The 23,208-nt window shown below is 41.2% G+C and overlaps 2 protein-coding genes across 10 annotated transcripts in view; both read right to left on the bottom strand.

Annotated features, from left to right (window-relative positions):
* Positions 1–8,137, bottom strand: part of brip1 (BRCA1 interacting helicase 1) — a 125,819-nt gene extending 117,682 nt beyond the window's left edge. For 4 of the 9 annotated variants that reach the window (XM_041995298.1, XM_041995300.1, XM_041995301.1 and 1 more), the window contains exons 1-6: positions 8,057–8,136; positions 7,826–7,942; positions 7,378–7,505; positions 5,471–5,582; positions 5,008–5,220; positions 2,332–2,477 (exon numbers count right to left, since the gene is read on the bottom strand). In XM_041995298.1, the coding sequence (XP_041851232.1) occupies positions 2,332–2,477; positions 5,008–5,220; positions 5,471–5,582; positions 7,378–7,386 (480 nt within the window). In that variant the 5' untranslated portion in view covers positions 7,387–7,505; positions 7,826–7,942; positions 8,057–8,136. Of the gene's footprint in view, positions 1–2,331; positions 2,478–5,007; positions 5,221–5,470; positions 5,583–7,377; positions 7,506–7,625; positions 7,740–7,825; positions 7,943–8,056 lie in introns of those variants that run through there. The other 5 variants (XM_041995295.1, XM_041995297.1, XM_041995303.1 and 2 more) reach the window with 4 other exon arrangements.
* A 2,479-nt stretch (positions 8,138–10,616) lies between these two features.
* On the bottom strand, positions 10,617–19,987 carry ppm1da (protein phosphatase, Mg2+/Mn2+ dependent, 1Da). Its single transcript, XM_041994952.1, is given in 13 exon segments — positions 10,617–12,062; positions 13,901–14,131; positions 14,211–14,297; positions 14,299–14,393; positions 17,560–17,684; positions 18,225–18,453; positions 19,306–19,315; positions 19,317–19,457; positions 19,459–19,485; positions 19,487–19,529; positions 19,531–19,748; positions 19,750–19,805; positions 19,966–19,987. Coding segments are annotated over 13 exon segments (1,668 nt in total). The 3' UTR covers positions 10,617–11,678.
* Positions 19,988–23,208: the final 3,221 nt, after the last annotated feature.

The following is a 23,208-nucleotide window of genomic DNA, read 5'->3' as shown; positions in this document are numbered from 1 at the left end:
CAGAGGAAAATGTGTGTAAGCAAAAACAAAATGGTTGTGAAATACAGACCAAGGAAGGCGTTAAAACGTCAGGACAGAAAGCCCAAAGCAACATGGCTGGAAAATAAGAAACGCGAATGAGAAGAGTGAAAATAAATCAGCAGAAACTAGTTCATGTTTGGGATTAGAGATGCACAGAGTACTTTAAATCAAACTAAACTTTATTTATAAAGCGCTTTTCATGCCGAAGGCAACACAAAGTGCTTTACATGATAGATTTACTTACATATACCGAGTACTGATATGAGCAGTATTAATAAATCCCATTACAGTTCACTGGTAAGGCGTGTGGACCAGAACGTCAGCTGTGCACCTGACCGGTTAATGGTGTGATTTATCAGATAAGTCGTCCCACAGCATCCTCTAAATGTACGGCTAGAAAACTGCCAGAATCTTCAGAAATAATGAGGATTAATGGCTTTTTGGTGGATTTGGGTCACAGCCATGACAAAGCACAGATATAATGCCAAATTTGGATTTTTACTATGGCACGAGTAGTGACTCTGTTTATGCACTGATGCCTTAAAAAAATAACATGTTAAAGCAACATAACCTCTTTGCATTAACATGCACATTTTGACAGCCCTAGTTTCTTCACATTGGTATCGGGTTCTGTAGTATGAGAACTAATGAATACAAGGAAAACAGCCTGAGAACATTCCTCAAGCCGAGGCTGAGCACATCCTCTTCTGGCGTGGTCACTCTTTAGCTGATCTGCATGTCTGTTTGAGGATCTTCTCGTGTGGAAAGGTGAAATTTCTCTTCAGCTTTCTAGGAGACGCCTGAAAGTTTTGAGTCAAAAGTGAATCTGGTGTTTGAACCTGTTCAGAACGCCCTCAACTCGAATAACAGACTGCAGAAAAAGCAAGCCCACAGCATGATACTGCCAGCCCCATGCTTCAATGTATGTATGCCGTTCATTTCATGTTGTTTCTTTCGGAAATGTGGACAACATGTGCAATAATGATCAGACCAGAACACATTTTAACACATGCTACATGGATTTTATTTATTCATTGTTTTGTTTTTGTTTGTTTTATTTTGTGTGTGTGTGTTTGTTTTAGATGACTTCTTTGTCAGAAAATCCCTTCATCCTGAAGCCCAGACATATAGAGAATACGGGAGATTTACTATAGCAGGAAAATCCTACAAGAACAGCTGAACTTCATTTAAGGTTAAACAGTCTGTTTTTAAGCTCTTACTAAATTTATTTACAATTATACAAAAGAAAAACAAAATCTGAAGATTTTAAACAGACTGAAATAAAATACAATATTAAATAAATGAATAAATAAATATAAAATAAAAATAATACTAAATAAATAAAATAAAATAAATAATTAGATAAAAAGAAACAGAAGTGGTTTCATTAAATAAATGAATAAATAAATAATATAAAACAAATAAAAATAAGACAAAATAAATAAAATTGAATAAATAAAATAAAAATTAATTAGATAAAAAGAAACAGAAGTGGTCGTATTAAATAAATGAATAATAAATAAATATAAAATAAATTAAAATAAGACTAAATAAATAAATAAAATGAAATAAAATAATTAATTAGATAAAAAGAAACAGAAGTGGTCGTATTAAATAAATGAATAATAAATAAATATAAAATAAATTAAAATAAGACTAAATAAATAAATAAAATGAAATAAAATAATTAATTAGATAAAAAGAAACAGAAGTGGTCGTATTAAATAAATGAATAATAAATAAATATAAAATAAATTAAAATAAGACTAAATAAATAAATAAAATGAAATAAAATAATTAATTAGATAAAAAGAAACAGAAGTGGTCGTATTAAATAAATGAATAATAAATAAATATAAAATAAATTAAAATAAGACTAAATAAATAAATAAAATTAAATAAAATAATTAATTAGATAAAAAGAAACAGAAGTGGTCGCATTAAATAAATGAATAATAAATAAATAATATAAAATAAATAAAAATAAGACTAAATAAATAAAATTAAATAAAATAATTAATTAGATAAAAAGAAACAGAAGTGGTAGCATTAAATAAATGAATAATAAATAAATAATATAAAATAAATAAAAATAAGACTAAATAAATAAAATTAAATAAAATAATTAATTAGATAAAAAGAAACAGAAGTGGTAGCAATTAACAGACTGAATGCTGGGATTAAATCAGAAGCGGCTTCAAGAAACTTATGTGACGAGCTTATAAGATGTTTTTAAAGATGATTTAGTAAGCGGGAAAAGTTGAAATGATTGTGGTTTCTGACACTAACTGGGGTGTGAACACTTTTTACCTCCAGACTGTTCACAGGACGAAAGCGTTTCCTCTCTGGTCGAAAGTCATTATCTGTCCCACAGTCAGAGCTGAGAGACGCCTGTAACTTCCCAGAGAGACGGGAGGCGATCGACCGTTTTCCTGCTTGTGACTCCTCTAGTGACGCTGAAATACACAAAGTAGACAACACATAAACACCTGCATTCCATAAAGGAGATGAATATACAGAAAACACAACGTGGAATATTTCAAAGGTTCTAAAATGGTCCACATGCTTTCTTCACATGCATTGATAACTGACACAGAGAATAAGTGAACATGTTTTTAATTCTGTTTCTAATTTGCTGCCAAAAAAAGAAAACTTTTTTTTCAGTTTTAAGCAATAACAGAAATCATCTGATTCTTACCAGGTCTTAAAATGTAAATACAACCCCAGATGTACAACACATATTACAGCATCCCATTATTTAGCAATATCTAGGAAAATGCAGAAGCAGTGTGAGAAAAGCTGGGTATACCCTTACAGCTAGTTTGTTCCAGTAGTCCTGATTTTTACTATTAAAAAACATCACTAATATAACAGCAACCAAACCAGAACACTGCTGCTTGGGTCCTCACAGCCTCACCTCTCTACACCAGCTTCCTGGAAGGCAAAGAGCTGGTTTTAAATGCTTCTGTCGGTGTACAAGGATCTGAACGGTCCTGGTCCAGAATATAGATCTGATCACCCCATATGGGCCAGCAAGACTTCTAAGATCATCCTGGTCCAGTACACCATCAATACCAAGAGTTCAGACTAAACCGCTTATCTGTCACGATTTCTGGAACAAACTACCAGAAAACCTGAGATCTGATCCAAGCCCAGAGTCCTGGAAAACCTGAGGTCTGATCCAAGCCCAGAGTCCTGGAAAACCTGAGGTCTGATCCAAGCCCAGAGTCCTGGAAAACCTGAGGTCTGATCCAAGCCCAGAGTCCTGGAAAACCTGCAGTCTGATCCAAGCCCAGAGTCCTGGAAAACCTGCAGTCTGATCCAAGCCCAGAGTCCTGGAAAACTCGAAGCCTGATCCAAACCCAGAGTCCTGGAAAACCTGAGGTCTGATCCAAGCCCAGAGTCCTGGAAAACCTGCAGTCTGATCCAAGTCCAGAGTCCTGGAAAACCTGAAGTCTGATCCAAGCCCAGAGTCCTGGAAAACCTGAAGTCAAATCCAAGCCCAGAGTCCTGGAAAACCTGAAGTCAAATCCAAGCCCAGAGTCCTGGAAAACTCGAAGCCTGATCCAAGCCCAGAGTCCTGGAAAACCTGAGGTCTGATCCAAGCCCAGAGTCCTGGAAAACCTGAGGTCTGATCCAAGCCCAGAGTCCTGGAAAACCTGCAGTCTGATCCAAGCCCAGAGTCCTGGAAAACCTGCAGTCTGATCCAAGCCCAGAGTCCTGGAAAACCTGCAGTCTGATCCAAGCCCAGAGTCCTGGAAAACTCGAAGCTTGATCCAAACCCAGAGTCCTGGAAAACCTGCAGTCTGATTCAAGCCCAGAGTCCTGGAAAACCTGCAGTCTGATCCAAGCCCAGAGTCCTGGAAAACCTGCAGTCTGATCCAAGCCCAGAGTCCTGGAAAACTCGAAGCCTGATCCAAACCCAGAGTCCTGGAAAACCTGCAGTCTGATCCAAGCCCAGAGTCCTGGAAAACCTGCAGTCTGATCCAAGCCCAGAGTCCTGGAAAACCTGCAGTCTGATCCAAGCCCAGAGTCCTGGAAAACCTGAAGTCTGATCCAAGCCCAGAGTCCTGGAAAACCTGCAGTCTGATCCAAGCCCAGAGTCCTGGAAAACTCGAAGCCTGATCCAAACCCAGAGTCCTGGAAAACCTGCAGTCTGATCCAAGCCCAGAGTCCTGGAAAACCTGCAGTCTGATCCAAGTCCAGAGTCCTGGAAAACCTGAAGTCTGATCCAAGCCCAGAGTCCTGGAAAACCTGAAGTCAAATCCAAGCCCAGAGTCCTGGAAAACCTGAAGTCAAATCCAAGCCCAGAGTCCTGGAAAACTCGAAGCCTGATCCAAGCCCAGAGTCCTGGAAAACCTGAGGTCTGATCCAAGCCCAGAGTCCTGGAAAACCTGAAGTCAAATCCAAGCCCAGAGTCCTGGAAAACTCGAAGCCTGATCCAAACCCAGAGTCCTGGAAAACCTGAGGTCTGATCCAAGCCCAGAGTCCTGGAAAACCTGAAGCCTGATCCAAACCCAGAGTCCTGGAAAACCTGAGGTCTGATCCAAGCCCAGAGTCCTGGAAAACCTGAAGTCAAATCCAAGCCCAGAGTCCTGGAAAACTCGAAGCCTGATCCAAACCCAGAGTCCTGGAAAGCCTGAGGTCTGATCCAAGCCCAGAGTCCTGGAAAACCTGAAGTCTGATTCAAGCCCAGAGTCCTGGAAAACCTGAAGTCTGATCCAAGCCCAGAGTCCTGGAAAACCTGAAGTCTGATCCAAGGATTCCCAGGACTCTCCAGGCTCGTAAACAGGACTTTCTAAATAAACCTGCCTTGGCTGGCCTGTCCGAAATAGCAGCCAGGTACTGCTAACCAAACACACGTGTGAGCACCTGGACAGTTTCAACTGTCGGCTGGTCTGCAGAACTCTCACATAACTTGGGAAGGATTTGAGGTTTAGACAAACGTATGAATACGCTTCAGTCATAAAGCAGATAGACACTCACTATTTTCTGGGAGTGGTGGCTGGGCTGTCTCTTTGCAGGGGGACACTGTGAGGTCGACAACAACCGGCTGGGCTGCAGCAGCATCTGCTGCTCTGTTGACTTTAGTGTGGCACACACACTGACAAGGTGTAGCTTCCGACTTCTTAAAATCTCCTGAAACTTTATCTGACTGACTCTTATCCTCCATGGAACCTCCTCCTTCCTTAAGTTTAGCTGAAAGAAACAATGAAAGACATGACATATAGATGCATAAATATAAATCAAGTCATTTGGGTATAATTAATAGTCACTTTGAAGAACAAGGAATTTCAATTTCACATAAAAATGAACAAAAAATGTGATTTTTATATGAAAACATGACAGAAAGAGAAGTGAAAATGGTGTCTGTGTGAATCAGTTTGGCATGTTTGTCTCTCCTTCTGTTAAGTCATTATGACATTGTATTGTAGACACACACACTTACCAAACTGAGCTTGCTGCCAGCCCAGAGCAGAGCAGAGCAAGGCCAGACTTTTCCCACTGCCTGTAGGACTCTCCAGCAGACAGTGCTGTCCATAGTTCAACCCTCGTACAATCTGCAGACACAATAACATCGAGCTTGTCTTAAACTCTGCAACCAAACACTGTGTTTAACTAAAACCAATCATAAAATGCTAAACACAAATCCATGCTATCACACATCTGGGGTACCAGTGTGCTTGGTGGTGATTTTAGTTGTTTCCAAGCATATTTTAAAGACAACACACCCCAAACCCACGAGCAGATCTTACCGCCATATGAGTCTGAACTGAATAGATCAGCGTTCAGACAACCAACAGTGTGTGGTCCTGTGGACAATCTGCTGTTATGTTTCTATAAATACACAAGTTTTACACACTAGTGGAGCCAACAAGGGAACTTCTGGTTTCTCTGTCATTCTGCAGGACAAAAACTAAACAATCCAGCCAGTCATACCAAACTATTGTCAGCTATAATTTTCATTGCTAACGAAAAGATTTTTCTTCTTTCTGCTCCATTTTATTCTTGTATTTAGATTATCTTTTATTTGCTTTTGTTATTTTGTCTAAGAATTAAATAAGATGAAGCAAAGATTCTGATGAGAACTATCATCAGAGATCATATTTCTCCAGTTTTATCTTCTCTTCATCGGCTTCCTGTTAAATCCAGAATAGAATATAAAATTCTTCTCCTCACATATAAAACTCCTAGTGACCAAGATCTACTGGATCTCAAAGCTTCACTCTGCAACTGGAGAACCCAGAGGTTCTAGAAGCAGAACGGGAGGCAGAACCTTCGGTTATTAGACCCTGTCTGTGGAACTGGTTCCCAGTTTGGCTTCAGGAAGCAGAAACCCTCTCTACCTTCAGATCATCTTCAAACTCTCTTTCCTGATGAATCTTACAGCAGGTCTGGCTTGGTGAGCCTGATCCATCCTTTAGTCCTGCAGCTATAGGCCAAGGCTGCTGGGGGACGTCCCATGATGCACTGGGCTCCTCTCTGCTGGGGGACGTCCCATGATGCACTGGGCTCCTCTCTGCTGGGGGACGTCCCATGATGCACTGGGCTCCTCTCTGCTGGGGGACGTCCCATGATGCAACTGGGCTCCTCTGTGCTGGAGGATGTCCCATGATGCACTGGGCTCCTCTTCGCTCTCTTTACTCTCCATGTAGAAATATCTGACATTGTTGTCATTGATTTGTTTCTCTTCTTCCTCAGAAGGAAATCCTGAGATTAGTCGTGCTGTTTGGTTGACTCCTCTTTCCTGTCGTCTCCACCCCACAACTGGTCAAGGAAGATGGCGTCTTTCCTGGTTCTGATGGAGGTTTTTCTCTCCACTGTCTCTTCATGTAACTCAGGATGGAGGTTTGAATCAAATAGAAGATTTGATACAATTCATTGGGTTTCCTTAACTAGGTCATTATTTCATGAACTAGATAGTTTTATAAACTGGACTAATGTGAATCATATGATTTCTTTTATTGACTGTAACTGGACTACGATGAATTAGACTGAATTGGACTGTGACAGCAAAGATGCACATAGATGACTTTTTGTGAATTGTGTTTAAAAAAAGATAAACTGAAAACAAATTAAAAATATAATAAATTATCCACCAAAGACTGAAAAAAGCCTTGAGTGCCAGTTTTTTAATGGCACTTTGCACAGTAGTGATGGCACAGGCTGTAAACAGTAAAAATGATGGACAGATGGATGACAGCTGTGTCATAGTTTTCCCAGGACTATTCCAATAAGCTTTTATGCTCCTCACATGAGGAACAAACTTCCAGAAAACTGCAGGTCTTGGCCCACATGTCATGAGAGTGCTTTTCAAAATGCTTAGTTTAGTGGCAAAGCCATTAAAATACTCACTGAATTCATCAGTGCCACTGGGATGGATAAGCTTTGCAGGGGAGTGGATCTCACCCCGCCAATGGTGTACTACTACTCGGCGTGCCGTCATCTTCACCTATCTCCTCATCGCAGAATAAAAAAGCTTTCTGAAAAAAAGAAGAAAAATATAATACCACCACAAGGACTGAAGCGCAGTATAAAGACAGTAACACATATGTTGAGAACCCTGTAACGCTCACAAGCTCAATGTACTATTTTTCACCAACCTTTACAATCAACATTCAAACTTTCTTTCTGTCTGAGACTGTGACGCACCTGAGGTGAGTTTATCTACCAACTACCTACCAAGGCTAATGCTAACTGTTGCGTTAACATGCCTGATTCACGTTATAACCCACAATTTAATGAGAAACGCTAGTTTAAACAAAATCCTCGGACGTACAAACAGATGAACGATTACTCTCACTTTTACCCTCACTTCTTTTTCCTAGTAGTCTTCCCGCTCTCCGAAATCACATTAAAACTGGCCGATGTTAGCCATATGGACGTTACTACTTCCCGGTACTACCTTCAAATTAAAATCCTGTTAATGTAAGACATCACGAAATAAACCTTAAAACAAAATCCGTCTGTGGAGACACTTTATTACAGTTTGGGGGCAGTTAAATTTTAAATGGTATAGGTTGTCCACCAGTACCTTTGTTATTATGCTACGCGTTAGATATTCATCCTTTATGTTTAACGCTAACCGTATCCTGTCAGTTGCGACTTGATAGTGGATCTTTTAGAAGAAGACACAGCGGAAGTGACGTTAATAACAATCCGTCACCAGGTAGCCAAACAAAGAAATGACAGGTGTGCCACAGACATAAAGCCAAGTAAAGTAACTCTTTATTATTTCTATGGGTATCACTATTATACTTTGCCACTCAAATAATTACATTACTTTAATTCTCTTGACATATAAGAAATCAAAACTCTTTTATTTGTAATAATATTATTACTCTTTTTAATACAAAAAACTGTGTAATCAGTCTGGGGACAGAAATATTTTTATTGATGCATTTTCATGAGACCACATGTTCAGATCACACAAATAAAATTTAGAAAAAAAGCTGAGATGCTATGAAAATATAATTAAAAAACTGAAAGCCATTCTCCATCAACCCATATTTTGTTGTTAAACAACATATAAGATGTTGAAACTGAGACATTTTACCATTTCAATGGAAAATATGAGCTGACTGTGACTGATGGCAGGCAACACGTCTGTAAAAAGGTGGAACAGGGGCATCAAAAGGCTGGAAAATTAACTGGCAAGGTAGACTAGCACAGGTCAGTAACATGACTGAGTATAAAAAGCATTTCAGAGAGACTTTCAGATGGAAAGATGGACAGAGGTTAACCAATCTGAGGAAAACTGCATCTAAAACAGTTTAAAAAAAGTTCCATGTGTAAAATTGTAAGATTTAAAAAATCCACCATCTACTGTTATATATCAAATTTAAAGTCTATAGGAATCTCTGTGCACACAATACTCCACTGGAAAACCTGCATGGATTCAGAAAGACTTCCAGAAGTCTGTGAACACAGTTCACCCTGAAAATCCACAAACGCAGGTTAAGCGCCATCATGCAGAGACATTTTGGAAAGGAACATTTGGCATGAGATGGATGGAAAAAATAAGATTAAATGACATAAAACACAGTAGAATAAGTTTTAAGCTTACATGAAAAGTAGTCTGAAGGTTAGTCTTAGCAATATGGTAATATAGGCAGAAAAGGAATGGTGTTGATTCGGCTCTGTTAGGATGTAGGCAGGTACTGTAATTAATATTCAGGAGAGGTTGTGGGTAAATGGGAAACATGAAGCTGCTGTTGGACCTCCATAATACGACTTTGTTTTCGTCATTAGGACGAGACATTCTGAAGACACACGATGAGGTGAGGTGGCACAGGACCTAAACCCCTCAAACAACCATGAGCAAGAAGGTAGAGGAAGCAGCTGCAGAACACAAGAGTTTTCAGATCTGGAAAGAAGAGTTGAGGTTACCTAACCCAAATTATGCTATTGCGGGCCATGAAGTCCAGGTCCACTAAACAGCATGAGGGTTAACACTAAGGACAGGAGTTCAGCAATTACCTGCGATGGGATGATAATGATAAAAGTTTCTTTCAACAAAATACTGTATAAACATCCAAAGGTCTTTTTGGACTATCATTGATCAGTTTGACACCAAAATACATTTATGTACAAATAAAACACTGCAGTTACTCAACTTCAGAGAGAATTTTATTTAAATAGGATTTCCATATTAGTTTTTTCACATTTACACTGTACACATGCACTTTAGCTGTTAGCACAGCTATCAGAGTAAGGATGGTGAGTACGAAACAAAGTCAATGAGTTGGGAATTCTCAAAAATAGAATACAAAAGTTCTAACCAAGGGATCCAAAGGCAAGTAACAGACTACAGTTGTAGACAGAATGTTTCCGACATGATGATTATCTTTGTCCAGCAGAGTAATACAGTTTATGATGCATAATGCTTCTAGCCTGGAAACCAAACAAGTCTGGGAGCTCGTGTCGTTTGCTCTGACAGAATTCTACCTTGTGCATCTGTCTGGCAATGTCAGGCTACTATGTGACAGGCTACAGTTAGAAATTGCACTTAAGCTCTGTGGGAGGAAAAAACAAAAATATTATCATTATGTAACATTTAACACATACATCTACATTTTCTGCACAATGGTCATTATTCTATTAAGGTGAATGTACATTATTAGAATCCTACACAAACTAAAGAGGCAAAGGGCACGGCCATGCTCTGCAAACTCCACACAGCTTCTAAAGGATTGGATTAGGTTATCTGACACCCTCCAGCTGCTGTGTAGTAATCACAGACTGAAATCGTGACATCACTTCCTGGTTGTGATATTTGTATAAGAAAAAACAAAACCACTCCCATCTCAAAGTCGTCATTGTAGTGCAAAAATGTCCTTTTAGAAAGTCCATGCAGTGTATTTACTCACAAATGAGCCTTTTACATCAATCAGAAGGAATACAGCTGCAGCATGGAGGGACGATGGCTTCAAGAAATGCTACCAAGCCAAACAGAACAGACCAGCAGGGTGGCTGATGAGACACTGCTTCCTCTAAACAGGGACAGAAATCCTGGTGATACCTGTAGTGCAGCTCTAATGGAAGTCTGGGAGCATAAAATGATCAGAAATTTTAGATGTAAAACATTTTTTGAATAACGAAGTCCCGTCTGAACCAAAAGGAAGTCTTTGGTCAGACAGAAACTCCGAGGAAGCAATCTACCGTTCAAAGAGACATACCAACATCTGGAAAAGACAGAGATGGCTACTGAAAGGCATTCTTGCAGGAAGATTACAACATGAATGGGAAAAGCAGACTCAGGGAGTGAAGACACCAACAGCTGGAGAGTTTCATTAACAACAACAGAATAAGTGAAGGATTTTTACCAAGATGCACTGTGCAATTAAAATTTAAACACCTTACAAAAGGACTAATGTGTACTTAAAATATTGACACCCATTACATCATTTTATATTAATATACACCAATGTACTAGCTTACCAATTTGTGACTGTAGCAGCACCATCAGTTTATATTCAAGACAATTCTCCAGTGATTAAATAAAATACACAATTATTTTAGAGCACAGCATCTGCACACATGAAGTTAAAGATGAAAGACTGTGTTAGGGGCTCCTCTAAAAGGGATTACGATGACCTATCATCAATACCTAAAAGAATGTATAGAAAAATATATTTCCTTTTACATAAACAGTTAAATACTCAGCTATAAAATGCATAATATTTACACAGAAACATTAATCATACTTCATTCTTAGGAGCTTACCAGAGACAGAGGTGAAGTAAGACATATTTAAAGTTTCAGTGTGTAGGATGCAGGGAGATCCGTCAGCACACAAAAGTTTCATCAGTGTTTTCATCTACGCAGCACGGATCCGCTTCCATGAAGACCGTCCTGGATCTAGACCTTTTCAGTGGCCCACCAGGAGGGTGAGGCCAGGGTGGCACTGATGCTGCTGAATCTACCTTCATCCTACACACTGCTCATTTATTGGCATTTCAGGAGAATCTGAAGACAAAGACACACAAAAATAGAACTAATCCAAAAAACCAAAAACTTTTCAAGTTGACAGCTATAGTAATGCTGAGGCGACAACCTTTAGAGCAAGGCTGCATAGTGGTTGACGATGTGCAGTCGAGCTGCAGATGTCAGGGACAGAAATGTCTTTGTGACTGAGCTGACAGCTGGAGTGTGTTTCAGTACACGCATACAGTGGTTTTGTTATGCTGCTGGAGAATGGGAGAGACATTATTAGACTCCTTCTGTTTTTTCTCAGCATTGTGTTGGGCCAGCGGTGGCCTGTCCGAAGGCCTGCGTCGGGCCTTCTTTGCCAGGAGGCCTGATTGTGGGGATCCATTCATAGTTCTTTTGTTGCTGGTTGTTCTGCTGCTTGCTGTCCTATCAGAAGGACAGGAGTGACCGGGCAAATCGCTGCTGCTGTCTGAACACAGCGCAGTCAGAGCAAAGGGGTCATATAGACTCATGTGGTACAGACTGTTGCTTCCAGAAAGTCCATCCCGTCGCTCCAGGGCAGGGGGGAACTCACAGATGGCAGAGTTGGAGTCTTCATCTGGAGGCCGCTGCAGGAAAACAACACTTACAGCTTACTCATGGGGATAATGCACGTTTAACATTTTCAAATTTTTATGTATGCATAGTAAAAACAGCTTATCTGCTACTCCATACATTAGACATACAAGAGAAGGTCTGACATCCAGAGGACATCATGTAAGTGTTATCAGTCCTGGTCAAAAAAGGGACTGAAGAGTCCTATCTACATCTACAAGCCAAGTGAGGCAGCAAAATAGAAAATAATGAAAAAAAAACATGAAAGAAATAGGTCAACATCCAGCTTTAGGCTCACAGTCACGTTATTAGAGCTACTCCTGCCATCGTCTCCAGATATTCTAGTACGTTCTGGCCAAAATGGCTCCACCATGGCGCGTTCCAACAAGAGGTGCAGGAAGGTGTCCATCTCTGTTTTACATGCATCACTGTTTGTCAGAGCTATTTTTAAGAGCCTATAGACCAGGGGTGGCCAACGTCGGTCCTCGAGAGCCACAATCCTGCAGGTTTTCCAAATTTCCCTGCTCCAAGCACACCTGACTCAAATTAAATGGATCCAACAGCCTATAAGGAATCTGCACAGTGGACTCGTTAGGTTAAATCAAACAAGAACTTAGCAAACAAGACGTATATCAGACGTCTCTTTTAGGAAAGCCTAAGACGACGATTAATGTTGCGTGCAGCAAAAACTCACAAACATCCAATCTAGAGCTTTTACACACTGTTGTTCAATACAGAGGACAAAAAGATGCTCAGATCATCTTTGATCAACTTTGCATTTTGATATTTCTAAAAAAAAAAGATTCTCTGTTACATTATATTTAGTTTTAATCATAATTACTGATAAAATTAACTGGCTACATTACTAAAGCTTCACATATCTAACCGTAAAACACAACCTGCAGGTCTTTTGTAAAAACATGGCATTTCTCAGGGCTCCTGGCCTCTCTACCCGGCTCTTCCTTCCTCATTCTTTAATCTTTTTCCTGTTCATTCCTCATTTCCATCCATCCATTTTCTTCCACTTATCCGGAGTCGGGTCGCGGGGCAGCTGCCTAAGCAGGGAAACCCAGACTTCCCTCTCCCCGGCCACATTCACCAGCTCATCCGGAGGGATCCCGAGGCGTTCCCAGGCCAGCCGAGAGATGTAGTCCGCCCTCTTTCCGGTGGGGACGTGCCCAAACACCCTCACCAGGGAGGTGTCCAGGAGGCATCCTGACCAGATGCCCAAGCCACCTCATCTGGCTCCTCTCGATGTGGAGGTGCAGCAGCTCTACTCTGAGCCCCTCCCGGATCACCGAGCTTCTTACCCTATCTCTAAGGGAGAGCCCTTCCCTCACTTGTGAACAAGACCCGGAGATACGTGAAACTCCGCCACTTGGGGCAGGACCTCATTCCCAACCTGGAGAGAGGCACTCCACCCTTTTCCGGTTGAGGACCATGGTCTCGGATTTGGAGGTGTTGATTCTCAATCTCAGCCGCTTCACACTCGGGACTAGGCGAATCGCTCCAGTGAGAGCTGAAGATCACGGCCCGATGAAGCCCAAAAAGAACCGTCACTTTTTGCCCCCAAATACTGGATTGTCTCCAGTTTAAATTTTAAATGAAGATTTGAAAATGATTATTTTATTTTTTCCCAGTCTGACAAATGATGTAACCTGGTTTTAATTGATCAGCCTTGTTGCTGATCAATGCTGATGGGTTTTTTCCTAAAAGTCCACCAACAGGTCCACCCCACAGTGTGCGTTCATTTGATAATGCTCCCACATTCAAATGAAGGTATTGAAAGCTATCAACAGGACACTTAAAGAAGAGTTGTAACCTCCCCACTCATCTGTTAACCTGTCCTTACCTGAAGTAGTGGCGTGTCTGCGCGGGAATATTGAGGTGGGAGGACACTGGGGACACCTTGGCCAGGTCCAGAGAGACCTCTTCCTGGTGCAGTGTTTCTTGTGAGGAGCCCGGCTCCTGCAGGGCGATCACAATGGCGCTGGTGTTTGTCCAGCACGCAACATCCGCTGGCGCCACCCGCAGCAGAGCGTGGCTGACCAGCCTGCCTGGCACTCGATACTCCACATGGTGCCTGCAGCATCAAAGTTTAACATCAGGTTCACACGGGCTAATAACGAGCTATCTATCAGTGCAGGTCTTTTTACTACTCCCATTTCCTCGTCATTGTTCTGACACATGGAGATGGCCTCTTGTGGTGGCACCATATTCCATAACCATTCACTGCCCAGGACGATGTAGGCGATGTTTTCTGGGGTCAAGGATCACCACACTAGTGTCTGGCTCAGGAGAAACCACAAACTCCCCACTATAGAAGTCATAACTCCACAGATCACCTGTCATAAAGGAAAAATTATATAACAATCAGCTAAAGGAAGGAAAACTATCTTCTATTTAACTGGTCAGGAGATCCAGTTTGAAAGCCTGACATGCAATGTCAGACAAATTAACTGTAAACAAGAGAAGAAGAGAGCATTTGGGAACAGTGTTAAACCTGTTTATAATCAACTCAGGTTAAGGTGGTAGTGCAACCCAAAAATGTGTCTTTGAGCTGTAAACAACACAGTATTGCTTAATTGTGATAAAACCAACTTATACTGTTGATAAAATATGTTTTTTTTTTGTTTTTTTTTTTTACGTGATTTAGTGGGTAAAAATGGTTCATAACGCCCCCTACAGGGTAAAACCAGGTTCTGTTTTTCGTGACATAGAGAGGTTATCTGTCACGAGAAAATTTTAAAAACCCCATAGCCCCTCCCTCCTGATGCAGGTAGGCGGGTCCTCGTCTTGCAGGAATAGAAAACCACGCCCACCAACGCATATGAAGGGATGTGAGCTTATCTGGTGTAGATCTGCTAGTTTCAAACTTCTATTACTTTTCAGAGTTTCTGATTAAATCTTCCTGTAATGGGACGGATTTGTGCTTCTGAGAGTGTAAAGTAAAACCGGACTTTATTCTTTATCTGCTGATCCTCATCTGGCGACAGACAGCAGCTCAAATCGTAGGCAGCAGCAACTTCCAGCAGCTCTTCCTGCAGCTGCCACAACCTGCCGCGAGTCTCCACAGCTTTCCAGAGCTGCTGGAGCTGCTGACAGGCAGCTAACAGCTAACAGCTCACACTGATACGCTTCAGGACCACCTGGTTCACTGTGTAGCTGAGGAGATTCAGGAGGGAAAAAAGTCTTCCGCCTTAAAAAAGCTCTGTGGAGTAGCTGCTTTGTGGATCTCACTTTGCATCTTACCAGTGAGCTGAGCTGCTGTCTGTCAATCATTTCTGCCTGTTTATCCCTTCCAGTTTCAGGCATTTTTCAAATTTGGCAGTGGGTGGATTTACACAAAAAGTAGGGGGTGGGGTTACACATTAAATATACCCATCCCTCTCAAGTCTGTCAATCATGATGGTCTTTTCAAGAGAAGGGTTGAGCTGATGTGTGTAGAGCTCATGACTATGACAATCTGAGAATGGAAATCTTTTCAGGAATTATAAGGGTACCAATCATTTAATTATAATCTCCAAAAACCAATGACAATTTCAAATCCAGCTGAAAAAAGTCTAGTATTTTATTAGAATAGTTAATTTTCTTGAATGAGTTTATCCTGGTGTCATTAATGCTTTAGGGCAGTCATCTGAGGTGTTAGGGCTGGGATATACTGTGTTGTACACAAACATGCATGTCAATGTTCTGGCCATCTATACTTGCTGCATCACAACGCAGCCAAAACGCTCAATACTGGAGGCCATCACTAAGCCATTGTGTTTACCTCTGACCTTGTGTTCATGCTGTTTTTCACATAAGTGCCACTAGCTTTGAAGTCAATATTGCAACTCGTGCATGTGGCATGTTACCACAGCGACCTACATGCAAACAAACGCTAGGAACACGTGGCAGCCAGGACACTTACACAGATGCATTGCTAACAGTAAGTATATTCCAGCCCTTAGAATTTAAGGGGCAACGTTTGCACTTGGAGCTTTTCCAGCAGAAAAGCCTGTCAGGGTCCCCTAACCTTGTCAAAAAAGAGCTACCACTCATGTCAGTGTTGACACAGACTGCAAAAAGCTTGCAACTTGTCCAACAGCCACGACTAACATTCAGCACCCAACAAATGGGACTTTTCTTGTAGTGGTCTAACGTTCTGTTTTAGGGTTTAACTCTGGGCATTTTCTGGTCATGCAACTTAACAGAGTGAAAAACTCCAGGCCCCTTTTACAAAAGCTTTTCACCTCTACATATTCAAAGCAGCTTCACGTAAAAAGGCAGAATGTAAAGTCTCTTCACCTAAGTCAAGAACACTGTTACCAAACCCCCAGACACTTCTGGATCGGCTTCACCTTCATCAGCTTTAACACAAACCTAAATCCTTGTTCTGATTTTGCCATAATTGGGCATCTCTGCGGTCCATGCACAGAACCTCAGTTGCATTTATTTAAAAAACTCTTTTCCTCAAAAAAAACTCTTTCAAGCTGAGCAATTGAGATTTTTCACTTACTGAAAGATTATTTCTATAGCAGCTCCAGCAGCACTCACGTTCTCCAAAGTGCTTTGCATCACACAAACAGATCATTAAAAACACATTAAAGCAGAGAAAGTATCAAAGAAAATGCTAAAGGTGGAAAAAACATTAGTATTAAAAGCCAAAAGCCTTTTTTTTTAAACAAACAGGTCCTGAGTTTGATTTTGAATAGAAGCGGGTCAGTGATGGAGCGTAGCTCCTGGGAAAGAATATTCCAGAAAGTTGGACCTGCCACTGAAAAGGACGACCCTCCCACTGCTTGCACCTGGATCGGGGCACCTCCAACAGGTGCTGACCAGCACAACGTAAAGCTCTGTTGGGCTGGTGGATTTTCAACAGTTTCGACAGCGAAGGTGGTGCAAAGCCATTCAGTGCTTTAAATACAAACAGCAGCAGTTTAAACTGTATCCCAAACCGAACCGGAAGCCAGGGCGGAGATAACAGGACATAAGTGATGTGTTCACGTGATGGTTAGGAGGCTAGCGGCAGAATTCTGTACAAGCTGTAAACGGGAGATGAAAGTTTGACTGATACAACATATAAAGCATCGCAGTAATCAAGCCTCGAGCTAACAAAGGCCCGGATGGCCTCCTCCAGCTCCCTGCGACTGAGGGGCGGCTTTACTTTGGACAACAGACGAAAATGAAAAAGCTTGTTTTCACAACAGAATCAACCTGTTTGTCCAGTTTCAAGCAACAGTCCAGTTTTACCCCTAGAATTTTCCCACCTGACTGAAGCGGGAGGCCAGAAGACCTAGACTGGGTACAATACTGTTCTCAGGATTCAAGCAAGACAATCATCTTCAAAATGGTTTCAGATTGGACAAAATGCTGATTATTACAACTCACATATAAAAAGCTGAAAAAAATTATTAGCCGACTCTGTTTGAAAAGGCACTAATCAAGCACTTTGCCTTCCTGTTTGCACTAGTGTTACTGATTGATGGGGGATAAAAAGATTGTGTGTGCGCTTTAAAATATTCTAACCTAAAGCTCGGGCCACTGCCAAGAAAGGTATTTGGTCGATGACAGTGCTGCGACGGACCGGACCATTGTGACTGAGCCTTGGCCTCTTCCAGACCACCCGGTTCACTCCGGACTTCTTGATCACACTGTCAAGAGACAAGAGAAAATTACACTCATTTAAAAAAACTGACGCAGTTTTAGGCATATCCTGTGTTTAAATAGAAATATCTTTTTAAAGCTGCTCTTGTTCACACATTTTTCTGTTTCTTTCATCAGACAGACTGATAAAACAGACTCTCAAGGGTCCATTCCAGAGAATTAACCAGCTAATTCACTTCTCAAAAAGTCAGGTTTACTTGATCACATCAGCACAGCTGTTCTGTTTTAGTCACCATTACACAGCCCATCAATAATGACAGCTTATCAACAGTCTGAACAAAGACAATAAACAAGATTATCTCTTTAACCAGATAACAGTTTGATTTGCTTCTGTGCAAATGCCATTTCAAGCACTTTCTTTATAACAGACAGAGGGTGGTAAGGGTCCTGATCATAAGGAAGAATGATCCAAAGCTGGAGATTGTCTTTTTCTGGAAACATCTTTAGATTAACCCACAATCTCCAGAAATTTGCCAAGGTGTTTTACTTCTTATTCTTATTAACAATGTCTTGTGGTTAAACCTTACCTCCCCCCGAGACCTTCAATGCGCTCCCGCTCCCTGGGTAATTCAGGCTTGTGGTCCTGTGTGACTTCTACAGCTCTGATGAATGGGACTGTGGGGTCATCTTGGACCCCTAAAACCACAGCAGAGTCTCCAACGTGGGCCACATACATACGGTTTCCTCGGAGGACCACAACACTGGCAGTGGTGCCTGATGTACTAGGAAGGCCTGTAAGGGTTTTGGGCCATTCAGCTGAGAAGATTAAAAGAAAAAAAGTAGTTGACTCATCTTCTACTGCCTGAAAATAAAACACTACATGACACCGTATGACTTGATTTCATTTTTATTATTTTCTTCTTATTATGAGAACTTCAATTTACAAGGACACACACGTGTCCTGGAGCAGGTCTTTCCAGTCTATACTAACCCAGGCGTGGGCTGTAGGGATATTATGTGAGAACCAGCTGTAACAGCTGATTTAACAGCATGCCCAGGCTTGTCCAGACGCCGGCGTCTGTGCGCCCTTCACTGGCTAAAAACAGTCCATAACAACCACTAACAACTCCAATATATGTAATGTATGTATAAAATATAGAAACATATAAACTAAAAGTTAATACTGTATATATATAGTTATGACCGTTGTTTCTAAACGGTGAAGCGGGTGCTATACCTCGCTCATCCGCGGTTGCAGGCTTTGTTCGGAAGGAAGCCGGTGGCTACTGCTAATTATGTTAGCTATGTAACATTTCAATGGCGAAAAAAGCTAAGAAAATTATGTGTTTAAACAGCAATGTAATTCATTAGAAAATAAAACAGAGTGTGACATTGGTCGTTTATGTGACAGCATATGTTGGTTTATAGCCAGTTGAAGATGACCGGGCGTAGAATCTTCTAGCAAGTCCGGCTTTGAGCTAACAGTACGCCACGGTCCATGGAGGGTAAACACATAACAAGGCGTAGGCCGCAGATTACAATCTGATACAGAGGAATGCATTTATATTAATGTTATTTACATGAGAAGATTGACAAACATATGGAGCAACATTAAAAGAGACTATCAGTATTATTTAGCACAACTGTGAAGGGTGTTGGTGAACTTACGTAGCTTTTTCCCACATTGCATGGTGGCAGGCTACAAATCCCTTACGTATAGCCGAGCAGACTTCCCGGTCACAGTCAGACCAGAATCCCCGCTGTTTCTTCATAAATTCCCATAAATAGTCTCGTGCAAACTGCGCAGCCTCGCGACCCCCCGTGGCCATCGAACACGGCTAAGAACGCAAACGGAACGCCGGGCACGGCTTGTGGGACTCGGTTGAAGGTTGGGGCGAGTACCGATTTCCCGGCGCTGTCTCCACAAAAAAATGACGCCCTTCTGTTCGCCCTGACTCAAAAGAATCCATTTTAACCTGTGGGGTTTCCACGGTTACGTCGGTATGGTGTGGTTGTAATGTCTTCACCCGGGATCTGAACGTACAATCATCCCCAAAACTCTCCTCTCGCTCACCCGACGTCGGCTCATCTTCTCCCGGCTCGGGCTCCACGAACGACCTCGGTCACATCTTCCATGTATTTCCTGCCTCCCTGGTCGGTGAATACCGCTCACATCGCATCAGTAATGCGTTTCCATAGCTCCAGATACAAGACGCTCTCCCACCTTTCAAATTTTTTAGCATGTAAAAATGACAAGGAAAGAGTTTATTGCAGAGCGACGTTCTGCCTTTGTTTATGTCCGGGCGTAGTAAGCATGCTCAACCTTACGCGATGACGTCATGGGCGTCATTCTCTCGTAAGATGGTGTGGCAATGTCGTTGCAGGCTGCTACCCTCCAGCGGCCAGTCCAAAATGTCCAGTGGCAAAAGCTGTGTTTAGTTTTCTTACTTTTTTATTTATTTAACTGTTTTTCTTAATAAACTTAATTGAATAAACAGTGCAATAAAATATTGAACGAAAAAATACTTTGTTCCCAAGGGGGGAATTGCAATGTTGTAGTTTTTTTTATCCAAAGATAGATAGATAGATAGATAGATAGATAGATAGATAGATAGATAGATAGATAGATAGATAGATAGATAGATAGATAGATAGATAGATAGATAGATTTTACATACATACACATATTAACAATAAGATAAGGTTATTAAAATGAATGAAATAAGAATATTAATAAAGATTTAAGAGATATAAGAGTAACAGTTCCTGTTACAGGTTATGAGAAACATGTCAGAAATTGGCTGTAGTCCAGTCTAATGGCTGTGGGGAGTAAGGATCTCCTGAACCTATCAGTCCTGCAGCTGCTTCTCTGTCCTGTCAGGGTGTTATGGATGGGGTGTTTATTATTGTCCATAATGCCCTGCAGTTTTCTCCCCATCTGCTGCTCCACCATTGTTCTTACTGGCCAGAACTGGCCTTTTACGCCAGTTTGTCCAGACATCTACAGTCTTTGTCTGTAGTGCTGCTCCCCCAGTAGACAACGGCATAGAACAGCACACTTGCAAAGACAGTGTGATAGAACATCTACAGCATGTCACTGCAGACATTGAGGGACTTGAGCTGCCTAAGGAAAAAAGGTGATTCTGTCCCTTCCTGTATGCTGTGTCTGCATTGAAAGAGCAATCCAGCTTCTAACCTACAACTACCCCCTGGAATCTGTAGTTCTGCACAGTCTCTGTTTCCTTGCCATCAACACAGATTACCTGGCTAGGTGTTTTAGATCTCCTTAAATTAAGCACCAGCTCCTTAGTCTTGGTGTTGTTCAGGAAAAGACAGGTCTTTTTACTCCAGTCTAAGAAGGCCTCCACAAGGTCTCTGTACTCCTCCTCCTGACCACCGCCCACACATGCTACAACAGCTGTATCATTATCATCTGAATACTTCTGTATGTGGCAGGACTGGTTGTTGTATCTAGAGTCTGATGTGTAGAGCATGAAAAGAAAGGGAGCTAACATAGTCCCCTGTGGACAAACGAGGTCTGGATGTCAGACAGATTCATGCGACATACAAGGAGCCACTCCAATGTCTTCATTATGTGAGATGTCAAAGCCACTGATCTGTAGTCATTCAGCTCCACTGGTTGCCCCATTTTGGGCACCGGTATGAAACAGGAAATTAAGTCAAAGTCAGCTTTATTGTCAATTTATATATATATATATATATATATATATATATAAGGACTATATAAGGAATGATTAAAATTTTTAATAAGATTGATCACAGCTTGCAATGCATTGTATCAACAGAACAAGCCAATGCTACACATTTTAATTGTTAACTGACCTTCCCTTGAGTAAATGTCAGATGTACAAGGGTCAGTAAATGCAGCATGTAATGTAGTTTTATATGTTGTTCTAAATCATCTCTACCATGTTCTAGATCATAATTCAGAATTCATATATCTTCATCTCACCAACCGTTTCCATGGTGATAATTTCTGTCCTAAAACCAGCAGATGTGATGACTGAAGTTAAACAGCCGACACTGATGAAGAAACTCTGATAAAACTGATGATCTGGATAAAAACAGGATTTTTCTTTTATCATTGAAGTGTGTTTGTGCAGCAGTGATAAAAGTCCTACAGCAGCACGACCCAAAGTAAACATCTGCTGGTAAAACACGTCATTGGCTGCTTGTTTTACTAGTTTTTCTTCACTTTTCTACATTAGATGATCACTTTAGTTGTAATAGTCAGTTCAATTTTTCATAAAATCTAGACCTAAAAAAAGGTCTCATGTGTGCCCCCCTTTTCCTGGTCAGTGCTCCTGGCCCCCCCATCAGAACTTTTCTAGACCCGCCCCTGCATAGCTGAAGTGTAAACCCTGTCTACCACCAGCAGCTACTGTGTTAGAGAAGGTCCTGCCAACAACAACACTTTGGGGTAAATATGTGCTGGTGTGAACCATGAACCGCTAGTTTCCTCCTTCTCAGCTGATCCATAAACAAACACTACAAGAGAAAAAAGTCGATCAGCTCATCACCAACAGCCGACATGATTCACATAACAACATGAGAGAAGAGGGAGGAAGCAGCTGCTGCACAAACACGGAGACAAACAGAGATTCTCTAGAGCAGCCATGTTGGTGCAAAATGCAGGATAAGTAAAAAACAAAATACAGGAAAAGAGTGGATGTTAAACTACTGGGCACAACATCCATTGGTTGCTCCATGTTGTGTTTATTGGCAGCACAGGAGCAAACCTTGAGTACCAGGGCAATCGCGGACCAGATCTAGCACACCAGGCAGGACTTCAGGTGCAGGCTGTATAAAAGGCCACTGAAACAATCCAGCACCTCGCAAAGAATACATGGAACGCCATAACCAAGTAGCTGGCGTGGGGTGCAGAAACATCTGAATCTATATGGACTGCAGACCCTTAGGTCACAATGGGAAACACCCCCCAAGGGGGTGGAAAATGAGAGGGCTAAGATCCTGTGGGACTTCCAGATACAGACCGACAAAATGGTGGAGGCCAACCAACCAGACACTGTGATCATGGAAAGGAGGCAAAGGAAAGCCTAACTGATAGATAGATAGATAGATAGATAGATAGATAGATAGATAGATAGATAGATAGATAGATAGATAGATAGATAGATAGATAAACATACCCCCCCCCCCCCCCCCCCCCCCCCACACACACACACAATTTACATATAGTGTCCTTTATCTTAATGAGCCCCAACCACAGTAGAAGATTGTTTTTTAGATGCAACATAAATGTACTGTAGCCTGTAGGTAAAAATACATTTTACTACATTACTGCAACATTTTCACTCATATTAAATCATTTGGATCTCTCCTCTTCTTACCCAAATGTAAAACAACTTTAGACTTATTGTGACACATTTAGTCATATATGTCAAAATGACAAACTGTGTTTTAATGCCCATAAATTAAATTGTGGGAGATTTCTTGACAGTATGGAAAGGAACTTTTTTTTTTTTTTTTTTTTTTTGATGATGACTAAATATTTTTTGTTGTGCTAGTATTTAATCTTCAAAGTAACTG

Source organism: Melanotaenia boesemani, chromosome 9 (assembly GCF_017639745.1).
Source record: "Melanotaenia boesemani isolate fMelBoe1 chromosome 9, fMelBoe1.pri, whole genome shotgun sequence".
Classification (NCBI taxonomy): domain Eukaryota; kingdom Metazoa; phylum Chordata; class Actinopteri; order Atheriniformes; family Melanotaeniidae; genus Melanotaenia; species Melanotaenia boesemani.
Note: the sequence above shows the minus strand (reverse complement) of the source record. Positions and strands in the feature narration are given on the sequence as shown.